Below are 20,109 nucleotides of genomic sequence, written 5' to 3' on the forward strand. Positions count from 1 at the left end.
GTTGTTTCCGGAGTCTCGACTGCGCTTGCGCCTGAGCCGCGGTTTCCTCAGCTGGCCGGGAAGAGGGTCGGCAGTCGCCTTGAACGCCATGGCGGCGGCGGGGGCTTACCTCGCTCTGTTAAACGCCGCAGTCGCCTGCGGTGCCGTGAACTGTCGGAAAAGGTCGGTCGGTCGGTCGGTCTGTGAGATGCGGGGTTTGCTTTTTGTGGGGAAGGGTACCAGGCCAATATAAGGGGGTCCCTAGCGGGCGGGGCCGGAGATTGAGTGGATCCCCAGTGAGGGAGAGGAAGAGGACAACGGCTGCTTCCAATGGGTAGAGAGTGGGCTCGGTATAGGGCGGGCAGGGGGAGAGAGTCTTGTCTCTGAGGCTGCTTTGCCACCTGCCAGAGCCGTGAGATAGGACGTGAAGCTGCCTTATGGTGACTCTGACTGGGGTTCCCCCAGCTCAGGATTAACTGGCTTCTCCGAGGTCCCTGTCTGGGGACTGTATGCACGGCCGAGTTATTTCTCCTTCTCCCGGACTGAATGGGGCTCTGAGGAGTTTATTTATTTGCTGCTTAGATTTTTTATCTCGCCCCCATTAGCCAAAAGGAAACTGGAGACAGTCCCAGCTCGCAGTCATTGCACCTGAACCTAGCGTTGCAGCTCTCGTTGCGTCATTATCATCTCTCTTGCCCTGATCACACACTTTTTAGTCATACATTACCTCGCAATAAATCTTAGCCTGGCTGACCACAGTTTCCTATTGCTGTGCATGTATGATACAATGCGTGTTTAATCTCAGTACAGCTGGATTTTCCTGAGGTGGTTGTGTACTGGTATTACATCCAGACTTGACTGTTCCAGATAATCTGCTTCACCATTGTGTATCATTATATGTTTGTCACCTTTTTCATGTTTTGATTATATATAGCCTTCACTGGCTTTCTCATGGATTACCTTTCTTATGCACATCAGATTTATGTAATAAATAAGTGGTATTAATTGGCTTGCCTAGGGTTAATAGATGGGTAGTTTAACTGGTCCAAGAGGTGGTATTCAGTCTGTTCTTGATGGTCGCACTCATCTTAAGAATTCTTTTGGAAGCTTGGGGGTTCCTTTTATATCCTACCCTTAATTTGGAGGCCCAAATGTTGCTCAAAGCATTTTCCATTTATTTATGTCTCACTAAAAGCACCTCCTAGATAGAGATAGTTTTTCCAGAGTTATCGATGATCTTACAGGATTCAGACTTGATTTATGCAATACAGTATACATAAGTCTACCTTTCGAAGGTTACTAGGAATTATCAGTCAGCTTGGGATAGGGGAGTTTGACTGGAACTGGCCAGCTGGAATGTATTGTGCCAATATGAAAATTCATTCATTGATTTCCAGTTTCTTTCTTAATAACTTTCAAGATCTCTGCTTTCACCTGACTGAGGTTGGGCCGGTGTTTTCAGAAAATGGATATGGTTTTATTGTTATATATGTGTGTTTGTTTTGTTAGTTGCCTTAGAATGCAATCCTTTAGCCTCTTAAGATATTGTCTGGGGGGACCCTAGGATAAATTGGAGCCCCACTTGTGATCTCAAAAAATGTTTGAACATTGGGAAGCCCCCCCTCCCCCCCCGTCTTCGGAGCTGGTGTGGTTCTTTCTGTACTTTTTGGGCTTTGAAAATGAAAAACAGTTTTCAGAGCCACCACGGAGAGGTTGTGGGGGGCAATATAGGCAAGAAGGCAGGTACCACTTCTTTTGGAGAATCCTAGTAGTGTTTCAACCTCTCATTCCCATTCTCATGAGAAAGGGAAAATATTTAGATGGCTGAAACTGGCTATCTAAATGTTTTGCAGGGCAAGAGAAGTGCAGAAGCAATCCTAGCCTCTCTGTTCCTCCCATTTTCCATGTTCATAATGCTCTGTGTTCAGAGAGTTAGTGGCAAGCTCATTGGGTAGCACTACCCAGCGTTGTATGCCAAATGTTTTAAATAAATTCAGCGTAAGTTGGTTTTTTAAAAAAGCCCACTAGTTAGATATGGATCTCGAAGTAGTAGTAAACATTGGTCAAAGGAAATGAATATACACATCAAACACCTTTTTTTTCAAAATGCAGTGTTGCCAACTGCATTGCCCGACTCCCAAACTCCAAAAGCACAAGATAGGATCTTACAGGAAGCTCACAATCTGATGGCTTTTCCAAGTGCTAGCATCAATTTGAAAGGAGACAAGTTGTTCAAACACAAAATTGATGTTTTACAATCACTACGTTAAACTGTCCTGGAGGACAAGGAAGAATAAGCAATGTGTCTTCCTTCAACTCTCACTTCTTTCCCTCTGTAACACTAGATGATTTTACTACCATATTATCTTCATCTACCCCTTCTGTGTGCATTCTTCATTCTATCTCCTCTTAGCTTCCACCTCCCCTATCATTATTTCATGTCTGCCTCTTATTATCAATCTTTCTTTTCCCATTCCACTCAGTTTTCAAATGTAGTACATTTTCTCCCATATCTATCTATTTATGTTAACCCATTTTCCTTTTCTAAGTAGCATTCAATTTCTCTCCTATCTTTTTTCTGTACATTCCTGGAGTGTGCTACTTACTCTTGCTGTCTCAGGTTTCTCTCTTCCAATTCCACTTCTGACCTCCTCCAATCTGGCTTCCACAAGCTGTACATCACTGCAATTTCACTGCCTGTGCATGGTTCTGTATTGGGACCAATGCTGTTTGACTTGTTCGTAAATGATCTGGAGTTAAATGTGAGCAGAGAAATGACCACCTTTTCTGATGATATGTTATTTAGGATTGTTAAAACAAAAAGGGACAGTGAAGAACTCCTACTTCATTGATAACATCACTGTCCACCCTGTGGATTGAACACATAGCTGTTTCCCCCTTTCCTTTGCTCATGTCCCCACCAGTATTCAGTCCGTCAACAAGCATTTTGTTTCTCACTTTATGTTATAGATATATGATCAACAAAAACTCTGATCATCTCATGCTATAGAACATGCTCCCCAGATTAGCCTGGTGGCATCCCCGATCTGCTTCTGGTGCCACTTTAAAACTCTTTATTCGCCAGATATTTTAATGATTAATTAATGTTAGGTTTTAAAAAAATTTCGATGTTTGTTTATTGATGCTTGTTTTCAAGCTATTACTACTGTTACTTTCATTATTTCTGTTATAGCCTTGATGAATTGCTGAGTCCCTTGTATTTCTGTTTTTCATTGTTTTTATTGAGTATCAATGTTATTTATTCTGTTTTATATTGTACACAGCCCAGAGAACCCTATGAACTATGGGAGGATTTATAAATACAATGATAAATGCACAGACAAATGCTTGAATTACTGTAATCTTGTCTCTACGTTTCTATTGTCTCATTTCAATTCATATCCATCCACCACTCTTCTGCCAAAAATATTCATCTATCTGATTGCTCTGTCCATTAAACCATTGCAGTGGCTTTCTTTCCACACCTGGGTCCTGCACAGGCTCCTTGTCCTTGTTTTCAAAACCCTCTGCCCTTTTTATATTTTGACACATCCCTGCTGTTAATTTTTTCCTGTTCAGTTCCACCACCCTCAGCTGTCTGAAAATTTCCTTATTTCCTTATTTATTTATTTAAAACACTTCTATGCTGCCTCAGTCGCAACAAAGCCTCGGGGCGGCTCACAACATAAATCAGGAAAACAACTCAGCCCTTTCTCCCCTGCTGCCTCTTATGTCAATGCCTCCCCAAACAGCTTCATACAAATGTCTTACTTTGTTCAGATTTCTCCTCAAAAAACTCTTCTTGTAGCAATACTCTGCATTACCAATAACCTGTTGTAAGTGAAGTCTAGGCAACTAAACATCCCCATCCATATTCTTCCACGTGGTGTTATATGTAACATATAACGTATGTTACATATAGAACGTATGTATACATATGTAACGTATGTTACATATAGAAATGGGGTTGGATCCAAATTTAGTTATACTTAGAATAAACCTTACTGCTTGTTAGTCATACTTTAAGAATGACTAAATTTAGACCCATCCTATAATAGTTAATTAAACAATGCAGTTGCTTCATGTTCTGTGTATGCCACAGAAATATATTCAAATAAATAAATCTGCCACTAGAAATAATAATAAAATCTGTTCTTCAGAGTGGTATGCTTTTTCCATTTATGCAGTAGGAAGTAATTCCACCCACAGCAGAAGTAGAATTTAGCCAGCCATGGAGCTTGCTCACAGCTTGTTATTAAATGAAGAGGCTTTGGCTCAAATCACAGAAGCGAAGAGACCAGTTTTCATCTTTGAATGGTTGCGGTTTCTTGACAAAGTACTTGTAGCTGCAAACAAGGTAAGTTTACTCTTTTCCAGCCCTTTTCTAATACATTTTTCTTCAGTTATATAACCAGGCTGACATATCTTGGAACACTTGAAAGAGACAAAATGTGTGATTCAACTATATAATATTTTTTACTTCTATTGCCATTAACAGCACAATCCTATCCAGGTCTACACAGTAAATTCAAGAGGTTTATAGCCAATTAAATAGAGATACAGTTGCAATTCATCTTTCCTGATTTATGGAAGGCTCTTATTGTTAGGAAGTTGTGATGAACTTCACTGACTAGGGAATTCTGGAAACTGTAGGACATTTTTCTGTCTAAACATGCATAGAATGTCAATGTAATTCAGGTCATTTGTTTTTCCTTCTGGTATGCTAGTAGTCTGAAGTGAGAAGCTTGTTATGTTATGAGCTTTCCCTTTGTAAGTGAAATTGTATCAGTAATGTCAGAGAAAAGGTAAATGGACCACTGAATAAAGACAATGCTGATTTTCTTTAATGACCGTTAAAATATTATGTCAGGACAGCTAATGAAAAACAAGAGGGATGGTTATTTTAGTCATACAAAAAAATCCTTGAAATATGAATATGTGCATTGCAAGCATCTGAAAGACTTAAAATTTTGTAAAGATGTGATAATCAGAACAATAAAATTTGTGTCTCATAAACAGACAGATGTGAAAGAAAAACAAAAAAAACTTGTTGAACAGCTGACTGGCCTTATCAGTAGTTCTCCTGGACCACCCACCCGGAAATTACTTGCAAAAAATCTTGCTGCTCTATACAGCATTGGGGATACCTTCACCATATTTCAGACACTTGATAAGTGTAATGATATTATCAAGAGCAAGGATGATACTTCTGCCTACCTACCAACTAAACTGTAAGTAATAGCTTCCCTTTGGGAAAAGAGCATAGTTACAATTAGTTAAATGTTATTATGTTTTAGAGAATATAAATCTCCAAAGAGGTAGCAGACCTAACTTGGATCATTCTCGGTCAGAAATTCATGGTGTATACTGGATTTTAAAATTATCTAGGAAACACTGATAAATGTTTGTTACCTTGGAGCAACGATGGCTTTGGTTGTAATATGACACAGCTGAATATGGAGGCTAACTGAAACCAGTCAGTGGACACTGATGTTTAAAAATGAGATATATCTGTGCAGGTGATTGCTTTCCTTGTGATTTTCTAGGGTTGCCTGATATTTCAGAAGAATGCTAATTTAGGAAGTACTAAGTAACATTTCCCCCCACATTTCCTTCATACATGACTGCAGAAGTAGCACAAGGGGTATTGTGGAACTTGGTGAACCCATGTGTGATTTCCATATAGTCTTGTAACTTGCATGGAGGGACAGACAAGTTCTTGTGGCACTTGGAAGACGAAAGCTAGGTGGTGCTATTAAGCAGATGAACCTGGTTTCCCAATTCTTCCATGTGTACCTGCACACTTAAATTGGATAAGACAACAATGAAATATGTCTAAGTACATACAGGTCCTGTGTTCTTGATCTGAGAGTCTAGAAAAACCGAAGTGAATTACAGTACAGTAGTTGGGGAGGGAAAGAATTACTTAACGTAATTCTGCTATCCATCATAAAAATGGCTTTGCGGCATTTAAGATCCTAAAAGTTGAGAAGTATCATGAAACTTGGCACTTTATTGCTAAATTTTCTGAATTGTTATCTATTAATTTCTAAAACATTTTTCTGCCCAAAATATAAGATTGGATTCTTTTTATTCCAAGTAAAGTCTACATAAAACTGCTCACTCTTTCTTGACTATATTTAACCTTCAGTCCAGTTTATTTGAATGTCAGATTGTTTGACATGATCTTGCTTTCTTGCAGCACTGCAGTGGCATGTGTTGGAGCATTTTATGAAAAGATGGGAAGAATGCTGGGCAGTTCTTTTCCAGAAACAGTTAACAATCTTTTAAAGTCTCTGAAAAGTGCTGAGGTGAGTGAAAGAAGTGCTAAAAAATTGGTCTGAATATTTTTCATTATCTTTCCATGCTGAGGTGTCAGAGGCAGTTTTGCAACAGATTAAAGACCTCAAATAACCACAATTACATAAGGCAGCTGTTGTCTTTATTCCAACTTTAAAAATGGAATAGCTCAAATTCAGAAATTGTATCCACTGCCATTATTTTAAATTATTTTGGGGCAGGAGTGAGGGAGGGAAAAGCTAACTGATGCAAACAAATGCAGTATAACCCCGTGAAGTCGCGGTTCACCGTTCGCGGCCTCGGCCTTTCATGGAATTTTAATCGCAGTGCTGCGGCTTGCTTGCAAGGAAATCGTTTTCTCCGAGCGAGTCCAAACCAATCTCCTTGCGAGCAAGCTGGCGCCTCAAGATCGTTTTCTCCAAGCCAGTCCAAACCGATCTCCTTGCGAGCAAGCTTATAATCTCTGTGCGGGCCCGCCGCTGCCCCTGCCTCGCCTTGTGCGCGCGCACCCCCCTGGCCCGGCCCGCACCCCTCTCCCACACCTCCTTGGCAGCCCATGCCCATCGCCGGCACCTTTCAACCGACCGTCCAAAAAGTTTGAGGACCCCTGTTCTAAGGTTTCTGGCAACACACCTTTACCACATTCAAAATTCACGTTTTTTCACAATTCGCGGGTGCTCTAGGAACGCATCCACCGTGAATTTGGGGGGACTACTGTACTGCCTAAGTTTAGACAGTACGAAGACTGTATTCACATGTAACAACAAGCTATGCCAGGAATGACTTATTGTTCTGTGTGAATCCAGGAAGCATGGTGAACTGTTGCATACTTGGTTACCATGGAGAATCAACAGTTTGTTTTAAGGTTTCCATAGTTCAGCATTTCTTGTTGTTATGTGTGAAACCGCTACAATATTCAGCAGTTTCCCCATTTTGGCTAGCAAGTTTGGAGGCAAGAGCAGCCACAGCGGCTGCTCTAGCTGCCATTTTCCGCTGGCCTGTTCTCCTAGCAGTGGCTGAGTTGTTGGCAGACCGGGTGTGGATTGGCTGTCTTCACACTCCCTGTTCCTCCCCTAGCATGCACTCCCCAATGCCCAACTGCCCTGCTACCATCATGCCCATTTTATTTAAATTTATTTTTCATTTAAAACATTTATATACCGTCCCATCACTGATGTCTCTTCAGTGCTGCTTCACCCATTCACCTCTTTGCTGCTTCACTGCTGTGCCCCTTGCCACTCACTGCCATTCCAGCCTTGCAAGGGGCACACGAGAGATGCCCCTCTGTTGTGCAAGCCTCATGAGACAGGCATCTCTTGTGTGCTCCTTGCAAGGATCGCATAGTGGCAAGGGATGAAGAGGTGCATGGACAAAGCAGAAAGCCAGGGCAGCTGGGCATTGGAGAGCTCAGTCTAGGAGAAGGGACAGGGAGCGTCTCCAGCGGCAACTGCAGAACAGCCATGCATGATACTCCTGCTTAGTCACTGCCCTGTTGCTCCTGCAGAGCTACCGTCCTACTCTGATGAGTCGATAGGGCTTTGAAGAACAGCAGGAACAGCCCCACAAAACTGGTGGCTGACTGCGAGCAGGGCAGGGGAGAGGCAGGCAGGATAGGCAGGAGCTGTGCATGCTGGGATTCATTCCCAGCCACAGTGGCTGATGGGACATGTGCTGCCATTTGGAGAAAAGATGGAGGTGCGTAGAAGCTGCTCATGAGTAGCTACGTCATGTGATGACAGGATGCAAGGTAAGATTGTAACTTTGTGGTATTGCTTAGCATTATGAGTGAACATAGCCAATAAACAAGCACGAATTGTCATGTTTTCTGAAAGGAGCTGCACGAATAGACCATTGAAATCTATGGGTTGTGAACTCTGGGACATTCATGGTTAACCAGCCATAGTTTGTTAGCAAGGTTAGGTTCAGAAAACACCATAAGTTGTGGTTCAGCAACCGCCCACAGTTGTGTGAAGCCAGTCACTGTATTGTATTTTGACACTTTACTGGTTCTTTATGCAGATAATTATTGACCTTTCTCATAAGGCTAGTTTTTGTATGAAGTGGTTTTCACACAATTGTTGTGCTACTGTGTTAACTGATGCCTCTGTGTATGGTTGCTCTGCATCCCATAATGGTCATAGCTTTAAAAAGTAATTATGAAAATTGGGGTAGCAACTGGGGTGTCAGTGAGAGTGCCAGTTGCATAAATAGTGACTTCATCTGATCCTGCTTGCCACCATGCATACTCATGAAGCCATGAGTAGGCACAACCTGTGTGAACTGTTCTCCTTTTAGGTTTCCAGAGTTTTTCAAAAGAAATACCTTTCTAGTCTGCTATAAATGTATTTCCTTATATTTTTGAACAGTTGACAAGGGTTAAGTAATGATGTTAGTCTTTGTTAGCAAGACTGAAACTATTTAACAAACTATGAAAAGAAAAACTGGCAGTATATAATTGAATAAAACCTGAAATAAAAATGGGTTAAATGCTCTTAGGCAAATTCTATTTATGTAGGGTTATATAGGATGGGCTAAATAAATAGCAAATGCAATTATTTGTATTTGTGACAATTGTTTGGTAACTTTGATATAATGGTATAATGTTTATGGCCTATATCATCTTATGCCCCCATAGTCCATAATTTTTGTTTCTATTTTTGCTTGAAAACACATATTCAGTAGATAGATTTTTACAAGAGGGACCTGCAACAAAATATTGCAGTTTGTGGTGCTCCTATTCAGCATTGCAGCTGGCCATGCCTTCTTACAAAATACTTCATTTCATTTTTTCTTTGCTCTGATTTTTTGGCCCCACCCATGCAGGCACCCAGCATTCTGTTACCACTAAATAGCTCAGTCCTCATTAGTGCTTTGAATGTTTCCTTTAAAAGAAATCTATTACTGCAAACTTGAGATTCCCCCAAGTATGCGAATGCCGCCTTTTTCATAGCCCCATTTTGGCCCCATAGTCATAGCACCTGAGTTTGTTGTTAGTTTATATGATATATTTATAGTTTTCAATTTCTATCATCACCTTCATTGCCTTTTGATACAGCTATGTTTTGGTTGTACTGCATCAGTTGCTTATTCTTACTGTTTCAATTTAATGCTTTAATTAAGGTAACTGTTGTCTGAGTAGATCTGTAGTTTACCATTGAAGCTTCAAATGCATAAGTATACTATATCCATATAATCTACAATGTTTTAAAATAAAATGGATATTGCAAATGCAAAACTGTTTGATTTCTTCTTTATTTTCTTTCTCTCTTGTTACTTTTTAAATCCCACTGCAAACTGCAGTCACAGGGCCGGAGTGAAATTTTAATGAGTTTACAAAAAGTCCTGAGTGGGCTGGGTGGTGCAGCAGCTTCTTGCCACCGTGATATTTATAAGAATGCCCGATCTCTCCTGACGGACAGAGCTATGGCTGTGCGATGTGCGGTAGCTAAGGTAGATCTGTTTCTTTTTGCAAACTGTAGAATCATTATTTTTGTTTCGTGCACTCATGTTCTGCTTGTGGGCATCCCAGATGTATCGGTTGGCCTCTGTGGGAACATAATATTGTACTAGTGGGATTGATTCAGCTCTTCCTATGTTTCCATTGTGTGATCCAGAAAATGAACACAATATCATTTGTGGAATATACCAGTAATCTTTACAAACCTTATATTGAAGTCTGTATTTATAGTTTCAGGAATATTCTGTGTGTTTTTCTTAAATTACTATTCCAGCCATGGTCCATGCAAGTGTAATGAATTCAAAGATTGGATAGATACACATTGTAGAAGTGTTAACAATTACTGATATTATTTTTTCTTATAGTGCCTACTGGAACTACAAAATGAAGCTGTATTTATGTGGACAGCAGAACTAGAAAATGTAGCAACTCTATGTTTTAAGGCTCTAGAAAACTCAAATTATGGTGTGCGAGTTGCAGTATCCAAACTATTGGGTACAGTTATGGCTACAGCATTGATACCAAAGCAAGCTACAGGTACTAAAGACTGAGTTGTATGTGCAATTATGATTTTGTAATTTGATTTCAACACAATGTATAGTCACATCAGCTGAATATATTTGTGAACTAAATTGCAGAGTAGGATGAGGGGTACTGTGTTTGTACAATTAGCTAAGGTTAAATCTTTTATCTGCAAAGTCAGAGCTTGAACTGATCAGTAAGATTGGATAGTATAAAATGAGGAAGAAACCCTTTGTGAATTAGTGCTGTAATTGTTGGAACTCTTCTAAAGACGTTGGGAGGTCTCTAATGCTGCCAAATGCCAGAAGGACCAACCACATGCACAAAGAGGATTTAGCACTTTGGAAACAAATCAGAAACAAGCATACATGCTCATTTCCAGAATGGGACAGATCAGCAAAGCAATTTCTGTTCGTTTGGGTGCTTGCTTTATTAAATTCCAACTCTTTGTTCTACAAGTGGTGAATTCCACTCGGGCAATGGAATCAGCAGAAGTGCAGCAGTAGCTGCACTCAGCAGCAATCAGGAGCTCCAGTAGGTAAATTTATTGTACATAGTCATAGGCCATTACAAGTTTACAGAGCAAAACAACAGATTAACAAATAAAACTATAAATCTAGTGTAGCAAAACACAATACTAAAAGAAAGTACTATCCTTTGCTTCTAGTTCATGGTTGGGGCTAGACCAAATGCTAATTATGCTTTTTACTGTAGCAAGACATCAAGTGTCAGATATGAGTCCAAGCAATATTCTGGTATACTTTTAAAATAATCATTAGATTCTGTTATTTTGTTTTCTCAATGAAGTGATGCGCCAGAATGTGAAGCGGGCTACGCTGGAAGAAGTCTTAGAACTCATGGCTACTGGTTTTCTGCGAGGAGGGTCTGGATTCTTAAAAAGTGGTGGTGAGATGTTAAAAGTGGGAGGATCTGTCAATCGAGAAGTACGAGTTGGCGTTACACAGGTGTGTTCACAATTTGAAGAAGATTTCTTTAAAAAAATTTTCATAGCACAGGTATCTCATTTTGATCTTTGTCTTGGCAAGAAGTGTTCAGATAACTCCTATTCAATAGCTTTCTTGAAATGGATCATTTTGTGACATTTGTGTATACTCAGTATATCATAAACATGAAGAATGTTTCACTCTTTATTTTTCAAGGCTTATTTGAATTCTAACTAAGTAAATATAGAATGAGATCCAGAGAAGAGTGAAAAGATATTCTGGATAGCCAAGGGAACTTTGAACATGCTGTTTTGAATAGTAGCCTCAGTCCCAAGTAAAAGCTTCTTTTGAAACTGTGTGTCATGGGCATCAGATGTTTGAAGAAAACATGTCCCAAATCCCATTGGGCATCCTATACCCTTTGCATTCCTGAAATAGCTCATTTAATATGTTATTCCCAGTTCCCAAAAGCAGTGCCCAGTCAGCCTGAGTCAAGACCCTGGTTGTAGCAGTGTTTGGCATTGCAAAGGATATGATTTTCTTTCTTTTCCACCCCAGAGCAAGCTTCCCTAATGCAGCACCCATTTTTGGACTCAGAGGGTCTCCTCCCACAGTTCACACAAAGCTTTGCACTCCCTACACCCTTCAAAATGACCCAGTGGAGAAATGTTCTACTTGCAGAGATAAAGCCTGGTAGTTGAAATCCCAGAGAATGCTTTAGAGATCCAGTGTGGTATGGTGGTTGGAGTGTTAGTCTTGGGATCCAGGAGATCTGGGTTCTAGTCCCCACTCAGCCACAAAGTTCACAGAGAATTATGTAGGCTACCTTGAATTCCTTGAAAGGAAAAAAAAAGGTGGCGTATAAATATAATAGTTACAGCAAAAAATGTGAATTTTTCTCCTTTTCTAGCTTTGCTCTTAGTTTTCTTTCTACCCCTTTGCCTTCCTATTTTCCACTTCCTGCCAGCTGGTCTCTCACCTGCTCACTATTGCTCTTTTTTGAACTTATTTTTGATTAGCCACCCCCCCCCCCCCACTCGCAGCAGATATTATTAGGATTTAGCTACATCCTCTGTCGGAACCATTTTGTGGTGGAGCCCATAGCAGTTTATCAAATTCCCAAATGTTCACACAGGTCCAAAAGAACTTGGAAATCGTTGTTGTGGAGGCTTGACCCTGCAGTGTTAAAATGTAACGGATGATGTGAAAGATTTCTGTCAGCCACCTTAGAGAGCTATGACTTTGCCGGTTAGATAACATTGGCTTGTCTGGCCTGACGAAAGGCAGCTTCTGATGCTGTAACAATACTAAAGGGCTTTGTTTTAGGGCCCCAGCCCTAAAGAAAGACAGCCTTCAAGAAAGACAGAAAGAGAAAAAGTACTTTATCCCCTATCATTCATTTTGGAACAATTTGATTGCACTGATGATTTGCTTTTTTAACTCACAACCCAAAATCTAAGGTGCCTTTCCCTGATTTTTGGCAGTCCTTTCTCTTCCAACAGTCCCCACTCCATATTCCAAGACTTTACTGACCTTTTACTGACACTGACTCTCAGGGCTGTGGTTAGGAGAAGGTTGGGAAATAACTTGTACAAATGTTCCTTTCATTCATGTAGCATTTTCTATAACTGTTAGCCAAAAATATGAATCCATACCTAAAATAAGGTTGTCCTATTTGGAATTTGCATGCAACTTGAGTCATTTAAACCTTTACATCATGGCTTCTCTTTGTTACTTTAGCCCATTTTGGAAATATGAATAAATCTTTCCTTTTTGTGGTTGTAACTTATGCCTTTTGAATTTTCAGGCCTATGTTGTATTTGTAACAACGCTAGGAGGTCAGTGGCTGGAGCGCAATTTTGCTACATTTTTGTCGCATGTTTTGGATCTAGTTTCTCATCCTCGTGCAACCCAGACTCATGTAGAAGCTGTGTACTCTCGAAGATGTGTCTCTTTTATTCTCAGAGCAACTGTAGGAAGTTTACTGGGAGAGAAGGCACAGATTGCAGCTGCTAAAGATATCTGCCAAGCTATTGGTAAACAGATGAAAGCAGTAGGTAAGTGACAAAACTGATTTTCAAATGTAGCAATCCAATAGCTGGTGTACTCCTTATAAATGAGTTTTTCTTCATTATTTGGTGGCACTAAATGACCATAGAATAAGAGGAGTGTATGAATACGAATCAAAAGTTGACAGGCTTTGTCTGTAACATGGAGTCTAGGTGTTTAGTGAGATGTAAAGTAAAGCTGAACTATTCAGCATATAAGCCATCACGTGCTCTGTTGGGATGTTATACTGTAAAGAATATACGAGCCCCATAGACTGCTCTCACTGTTGTAATACTTTCACTTTAGTTCTTAGATAGAGCAAATAAAGTGATTTAAAGCAGCCTTCCTCATTGTGGGGGCCTCAAAATGTGTTGGATGGCATAGGTGGCTGGGTGATTCTGGTAGTCAAACAAACCTTGGAGGGTGGGGGAGGGTGGGTGAAAGGATCAGCTTGGGATCATGCTGGCTGCTGTGCACTGAATAGTTCCTTGGCCCTGTGACAGCTGTTTCCATCCTTTTGATATAGTCAGTTCATAAGTAACATGGGTGAGATGTACAGATGGAGATTGGAGAGAGAGATGCAACAAGGAACAATCCCCCCCCCCCCCCCCCCCCCCTCTCTCTCTCTCTCTCTCTCTCTCTCTCTCTCTCTCTCTCTCTCTCTCTCTCATTCTCCTTCCCTCCGTCCCTCCCTCCCTCCCTCCCTCTCTCTTTCTTTCAACTTTTATACCTCCCAACATCTGAAGCTGTCTGAATGATTTACAATAATCCATTAAAACACAATCTAAAATGTACCGCAATATAAAAACATTTGAGGGGAAAAATTGCCTTACAAAATATTAAAACCACATTTAAAACACATACACAATTCCAATAACTCGAGTATGATAAAACTGTATTGAACCCGAGTAAACAACTAACAAATCCTCAGCTAATTAAATGCCCTGCAATGAAGTCCTGACCTGGTGCCAAAAAGATAGTCAAGTTGGCACCAGGCAGGGCTCAGTGGGGGGCTTGTTCCATACTGGGGGCCACCACTGAAAAGACCCTTCTCCTTCTTGTCCCCAACTGGGCCTTCCTTGGAAGTGGCAGTTGGAGACAGGTCCCAGAGGTTAATCGTAATGTTTGGGTGGATGGTGGTTGGGAGAGGCGTCCCATCGAGTATTGCAGTTCTAAGCCATGTAGGGCTTTATCAGTCAAAACCAGCACCTTGAATTGTGGTCAGAAGCATATAGGCAGCCAGTGCAAGTGGGTCTGAATAGGTGTTACACAATCAAGCCATCTGCTTCATGTTATTAGTCTGGCTGCTGCATTTTGCACACGCTGCAGCTTCCAAACACTCTTCAAGAGCAGCCCCACCTGCAGTGCATTGGAGTACACTCCTTTAGAAATTACCAGAGCATAGATTTCTAATAGCGGGCCATCTTTGTCCAGACAGGGGCAGAGCCACTGGTAGAAGGCATTCCAGTCACTGAACCCACCTGGACCTCAAGTAACAAAGATGGCTCAAGTCGCATCCCTCAGGCACTTCCCTTCAAGGGCAGTACAAACCATTGTCCATTGTTGCAGCCAGCCACCAGTTTAGCACATACTGGTTAATACACAGCCATACACAGCCTCACCTAATGAAGAAGAAATAGAGCTGCATGTCATCAGGATACTGATGACACCACACTCCAAAACTCCAGATGGCCTCATTTAGCAGTTTGACGTAGTTGTTGAATAGCTTGGCTAATATTACTTTTGAGATGTTGCATGTGTTAATACAACAGTTCAGTGCTGTTCAGTGCCGCTACCTGCTTTTTTCTCTGAAACATTTTAATTCTTCCTTTAGGACCCAGGAATTTGATGCTTTGGTTTTCTAATTTTTAGTTTTCATTTTTTTCTCTGTTAGAGCTCTAAAAAAGAGCAAACTAGGTTTCCATAGCAAAAGAATAAAAGCAGTCATTTTATAGTATTTTTCCTTCATTCCCTCAGAGTTTATCTAACAATGGTGATTAAACATAAACATCTATAATGGAAAAACAGCCTTTGATGTGGCTTGCCAGCAAGTTATATGAATGTATGCTAACCATTAACACCCCCAACAACCATTAACACTGCTGCAGGAAAATCAATAAAGAATCCTTAAATAGCAAGCAAATACTGCTCAAGTTCTTAGCTACTATGCTAAAATAACGCTTAACTTTCTGTAATTCTTCTTACTTGAACTCTTCTGAATACAGCTCAACATTAGTAGAATTCTGATTTATTCTTCTCTCATCTCTGCCCTCTTTGACAGAAGCAGTTGTGAATGATGCTAATATTGAAAATAAATCAGGAGCAGCTGATGTTGCTGCCAGTCAGCATGTAATGGTTTGTGCCCTCCAAGAGCTTGGAAGCCTAGTTCAGAGCCTGAATGCCACTGCATCACCTCTTATACAAGAACCTTCCATAGGTAAGTCATTAGGATATGATCCAATATCTGTTTACCTGGAATTTAGTTGGACTGAATTCAGCAGGCTCTGGGTAAATGGATATTAGATTGTGCTATATGTTCAGTATCAAGTTCTCATTAGGTCACCTTTTCCATAATTTTGGTATGAAGTACAAAGCCAATAAACTACATGTAGGTGTAATCTAGAAAAACATAGGTGCTTAAGTGCCACTGACTTCAGCATGATGTAAGCTATTCTGGAATTCTCTGCTTTGTACCCATATCTTAATTAAATAAACAACCAAAAGGAATTGATACTGACAATGTTTCACTAAGAAATTATTGATAAAATTCAATTTATTTCAGTCTTGCCTTTCCTAAATGTTCAGGGCAGCTAACTAAGCATCTAGGTATAGCTAAAACAATACAATCAAGTACAATTAAGATAATAGCCTGTCAGAGAAATCCTATGGCCCATAGACACCTGGAAGACCACAGGATTCTTTGGACTTCCATCTCCAGTGTCAGAGATCTGCTCTGATCTTGGAGCTGGGGATCCATGCTTGGAGCTGGGGATCACTTTCTCACCCTTGCAACCAGTGCAGAAAGAGCTGCACTGGTCACATTTCTGACGTTTCGAAACCAGCTTTGGGAAGGAGACCAGAGCTTCAAGGATATGACATATCCTGGCACTATCTAGCCCCCTTTCCTCCCTGTCTGTTGCAGCTAGATTGCTGAATTGTAGAACAGGAGGAGTGGAGAGGAGATGTCTGGCTCCACATTGATGTGTATGGCTGTAAGCCTCTGGGTCCAAAGGCTTACACCCATCCCTATTAAGTAAAGGGGGAGCAGCAAAACTCAGAAAGTTAAAACCATAAGAACAGCAGTTAATACGTCTTTGGGTCACTGAAATTGTAAAGAATTAAAACCTTTTCTAAAAAGGAAGGTATTCATGCTGTGATGGCTGACCATGGGAAAAGGCAGATTTCTTTGAGCAGGGAATTTCAAAGTCTGAATCTATCTGTGAACCTAAATTGGGAGATTGGAGTTAGTTCAGCTTCTTCAAGTTTCTACTGCAATGAAAACAAATACATTTTTAAAAGCAGAAGTTATGTTTTGAATCTTGTCCTGTTGAGCAGGATTTAGCCAGCTTAGCATTTTACTACAAGCAAAAGCAGGGACTGAATGGTTTTGAGTGTGTATCCTTCCCTGCAACAAAATGTTTGATGTTTACCTCTTAATGTCTACTGCTGTTTGGATGCTTTCAGGCTTGCTTGAGACCGTTACTTCGGTTCTTCTTCATCCAAGTATGGCTGCTCGACTTGCAGCTGCGTGGTGCCTGCGCTGTGTAGCTGTGGCCTTGCCTTTCCAGCTGACTCCTTTCTTGGACCGCTGTGCAGAAAGGCTCAACAATCTGAAGACCTCACCTGAAGCTGTTAGTGGTTACAGTTTTGCAATGGCCGCTTTGTTAGGTGGAGTTCATCAGTGCCCTTTAGGTATTCCCCATGCAAAAGGAAAGGTGAGATTGTGTACATTTTAGAACATTTGTTTTATCTGTGCTGGTGAAAGGCAACTGTCATAAAATAGCATTAGCAGTTTGAACATTAATAAAGACTCTGGTCCAAAGAGGCTACATGCAAACATATGTGTAAGAATGTAAGAGGCTCGCTGGTCTATCTGGTTGAGCTGGTCGAAAGTCTATCCAGTCGAGCATCTTACTTTCCACAAAAACTAAGATGCCTCTGAGAATACCCCATGCAGAACTTGGTAACAACAGCTTAGTCCTGCCCTTGTGCCCTAGCAACTGGTAGTTAATGCCCTGTTATCTCTGACCTGAGAGGCTGCATATAGTCATTGTCAATAAATGCCTTATTTGAATTTATCTAATTCTTTTAAGTGGGCTCCAAGTATCTTTTGTACTTGGCCTTTGTTTCTACCTTCTGTTCCCCTACTGTTCTTAAGAGGTCCATTCACTTTAATGGAAATACTCCAACCACATAATCAAGCAAAAACTGTATATACCAGTATAAAGCTTTTGCACATAGTTATTGCAACAGTTGTGAGGTACTTTTAAAATAGAATAGTAGCTTGTGTCTTAGCAGTGGGTATATAATACTGTCTACCCTCCTGATTATCATTTACGAATTTGCAAACTTGTAAAAGATAATCTAATACACAACCAAAATGTGTTACTTATGCTTTAAATAATGTAATTGGCTTCTTATTCAATATGATGAGCATCTCTTTTTTTACTAAGAAATTGGTACAAAATACAGGTTTTATCACAGGATCTGTAAAATACTTGATTAAAACAGAAATGAAATAAATACATTAAAAGCACAATTAAAAACAAGCAGTGACGAAACAAAAAACCACCTAACTCAACAGACCATGGGTTCCTCATTCCTGTCCTTCGGACAGCTGACAAACATGTGGTATAACAGTTAAGAGTGTGGGAATGGGACTCAGGTGACCTGGGTTCTAGTTCCCACTCAGTCATGGAGACAACTGGGTGACTTAGGGCCAGTCACAGACTTTCAGTCCAAATAATGAATTATGAAAGGTATTTTGAGAATATGTATGTATGTATGTGTTTACAGCCCTTTGACAAAGTGTAGGCACTGAGGGGGAAACCCTTATAATTCGTAAGGATTTTGGTTAATATGCCAAGAGTGTGTCTTCATAGGGAAGTACTGTTATCATAGGGCTTCATAGCAGGAAAGCCTGGCATTAAATATCACCAACTATGACACACATTTCTAACACAGCTGTATGTTATCGTATTGCAGTATGAACTGGGTTTGGTTAACTTCAGTCTTATCTCTGATTATTCAGTTGTCCCTTACAGTTCTGAACTGTACTACTGCCAGAGCCTTTTTGCTAGAAGCTGCTGTATCTGCTGCCACCCAGGCATCCCAATTAGAATCTGTACCAATTTTTATCTCACAACCTTTGCTTCCTTGGGCCCAGCTAGTAGCAGCCTTTACACTCCTGCATAAATTGTGCCACTCTGAAGCATTTGTCCCATCTGGTTGCTGCTCACTTTCTTTCCATCCCTTTCACCATCCATTTACCTGCTCTACTCTTAAGTTTTCCCTTGTGTTCTCCCTCTACCACTTCCACCCAAGCTGGTCTCTATTAATATCCTTCCATGTGCCATGCACTATGAGTCCACCAGGGCCAGTGTCTTCCTGCCTTAATATCTCCTGCTGAATCTTCTTGGATTGCCTCCTCACTCCTCAGGCATGGCTTCTTCAGCTCACTATCCAGACAAAGGGAAAATAAAGGAAGTTTGCTTTGAAGTTAAAGCAAGAAAATGATGATGCAGATACTGTCAAATAAAGTTTGCCTTGTCATCTGTAATTTCTTGTCCTTATGCTAAACAAACTCATACACTTTATCAGCTTAAAAAAGTTCAGGTATTAGTCATAATATCTCTCCTCTTTGTTTTCAGATGGTTGTTAGTATCGCTGAGGATCTCTTACGAACTGCTGCACAAAATAGTAGATTGTCCTTACAGCGAACCCAGGCTGGATGGCTTTTGCTTGGTGCCCTTATGACTTTAGGTATATAAAACCAGCTGCCTTTTTCACTGTGTAGAAGTACTTATGTGCTATGTGGAAGTCCTTATGCGCTTGCTGATTTGTCCTTCGCAGTAGAATATCTTGATGTGGTTAAGCACCAGCATGGAATAGAATAAATACTGCCTAGCTGGCAGTAGAAGGAAGTTGGAGGAAAGCAAAATTCTCTTCTTGTGTGCTGTGTATCTCCTTTTATAGTATAAACACTGGAATTAAACTATGCTTTAAATCCAGACAGTCCCCTTTAATACCCTCAGTGGGACTTTAATTTTTTGAGTAAAGAAACAAGAGCAGAAGCTCCAGTGATATTCAAAATAATAAATTGTTAAAAAAATATTTCAGCATGTAAAAAGGCTGTTGAACTATTTTTATTTTGTTGGGAATCATGAAACTTTTCTATAATGTGTCTCAGGTCCTTCAGTTGTTCGTTACCACCTCCCCAAGATGTTACTGCTGTGGCGAAATGTGTTTCCCCGTTCTCTCAAGGAGTTGGAAGCAGAGAAAGCTCGTGGAGATTCTTTTACATGGCAAGTGACGTTGGAAGGACGTGCAGGAGCTCTCTGTGGTAAGCATCTCAACTATATAACATGGGAACAGTTCTATTACTGTTTCACTCTATTTTACCTGTAGCATTATGAATAAAGCGCAAGGATTCTGGTTCAAACAGCTTCTCATACATGTAGCCCACCAGGTGATCATGTGTGAGTCATAATCTCTCCATCTAACTTACCCTTGAGCAAATGAAAGGGACGAGGATCCCTACAAGATACAATCAAATTGGATTATAAATTAATTTACAAAATTGTACAGGGAGTGGTGACAGATGGAAAGGAAAGGGCATAAGTGAGTAATAAATAGTAC

General features: G+C 40.5%; 1 protein-coding gene across 4 annotated transcripts in view; it reads left to right on the forward strand.

Moving 5' to 3' along the window:
• The first annotated feature begins 33 nt into the window (after positions 1–33).
• The window catches only part of HEATR5B (HEAT repeat containing 5B), a 54,790-nt gene continuing 34,714 nt past the window's right edge, over positions 34–20,109 (forward strand). For 2 of the 4 annotated variants that reach the window (XM_044454599.1, XM_044454677.1), the window contains exons 1-12: positions 34–162; positions 4,167–4,336; positions 4,999–5,210; positions 6,182–6,290; positions 9,580–9,729; positions 10,102–10,273; positions 11,066–11,223; positions 13,010–13,259; positions 15,533–15,688; positions 16,936–17,186; positions 19,122–19,233; positions 19,661–19,813. In XM_044454599.1, the coding sequence (XP_044310534.1) occupies positions 4,211–4,336; positions 4,999–5,210; positions 6,182–6,290; positions 9,580–9,729; positions 10,102–10,273; positions 11,066–11,223; positions 13,010–13,259; positions 15,533–15,688; positions 16,936–17,186; positions 19,122–19,233; positions 19,661–19,813 (1,849 nt within the window). In that variant the 5' untranslated portion in view covers positions 34–162; positions 4,167–4,210. The remainder of the gene's footprint in view (positions 163–4,166; positions 4,337–4,998; positions 5,211–6,181; positions 6,291–9,579; positions 9,730–10,101; positions 10,274–11,065; positions 11,224–13,009; positions 13,260–15,532; positions 15,689–16,935; positions 17,187–19,121; positions 19,234–19,660; positions 19,814–20,109) is intronic. The other 2 variants (XM_044454433.1, XM_044454516.1) reach the window with 2 other exon arrangements.

This window comes from Varanus komodoensis, unplaced genomic scaffold (genome assembly GCF_004798865.1).
Source record: "Varanus komodoensis strain SLA01 unplaced genomic scaffold, ASM479886v1 scaffold1, whole genome shotgun sequence".
Lineage (NCBI taxonomy): Eukaryota > Metazoa > Chordata > Lepidosauria > Squamata > Varanidae > Varanus > Varanus komodoensis.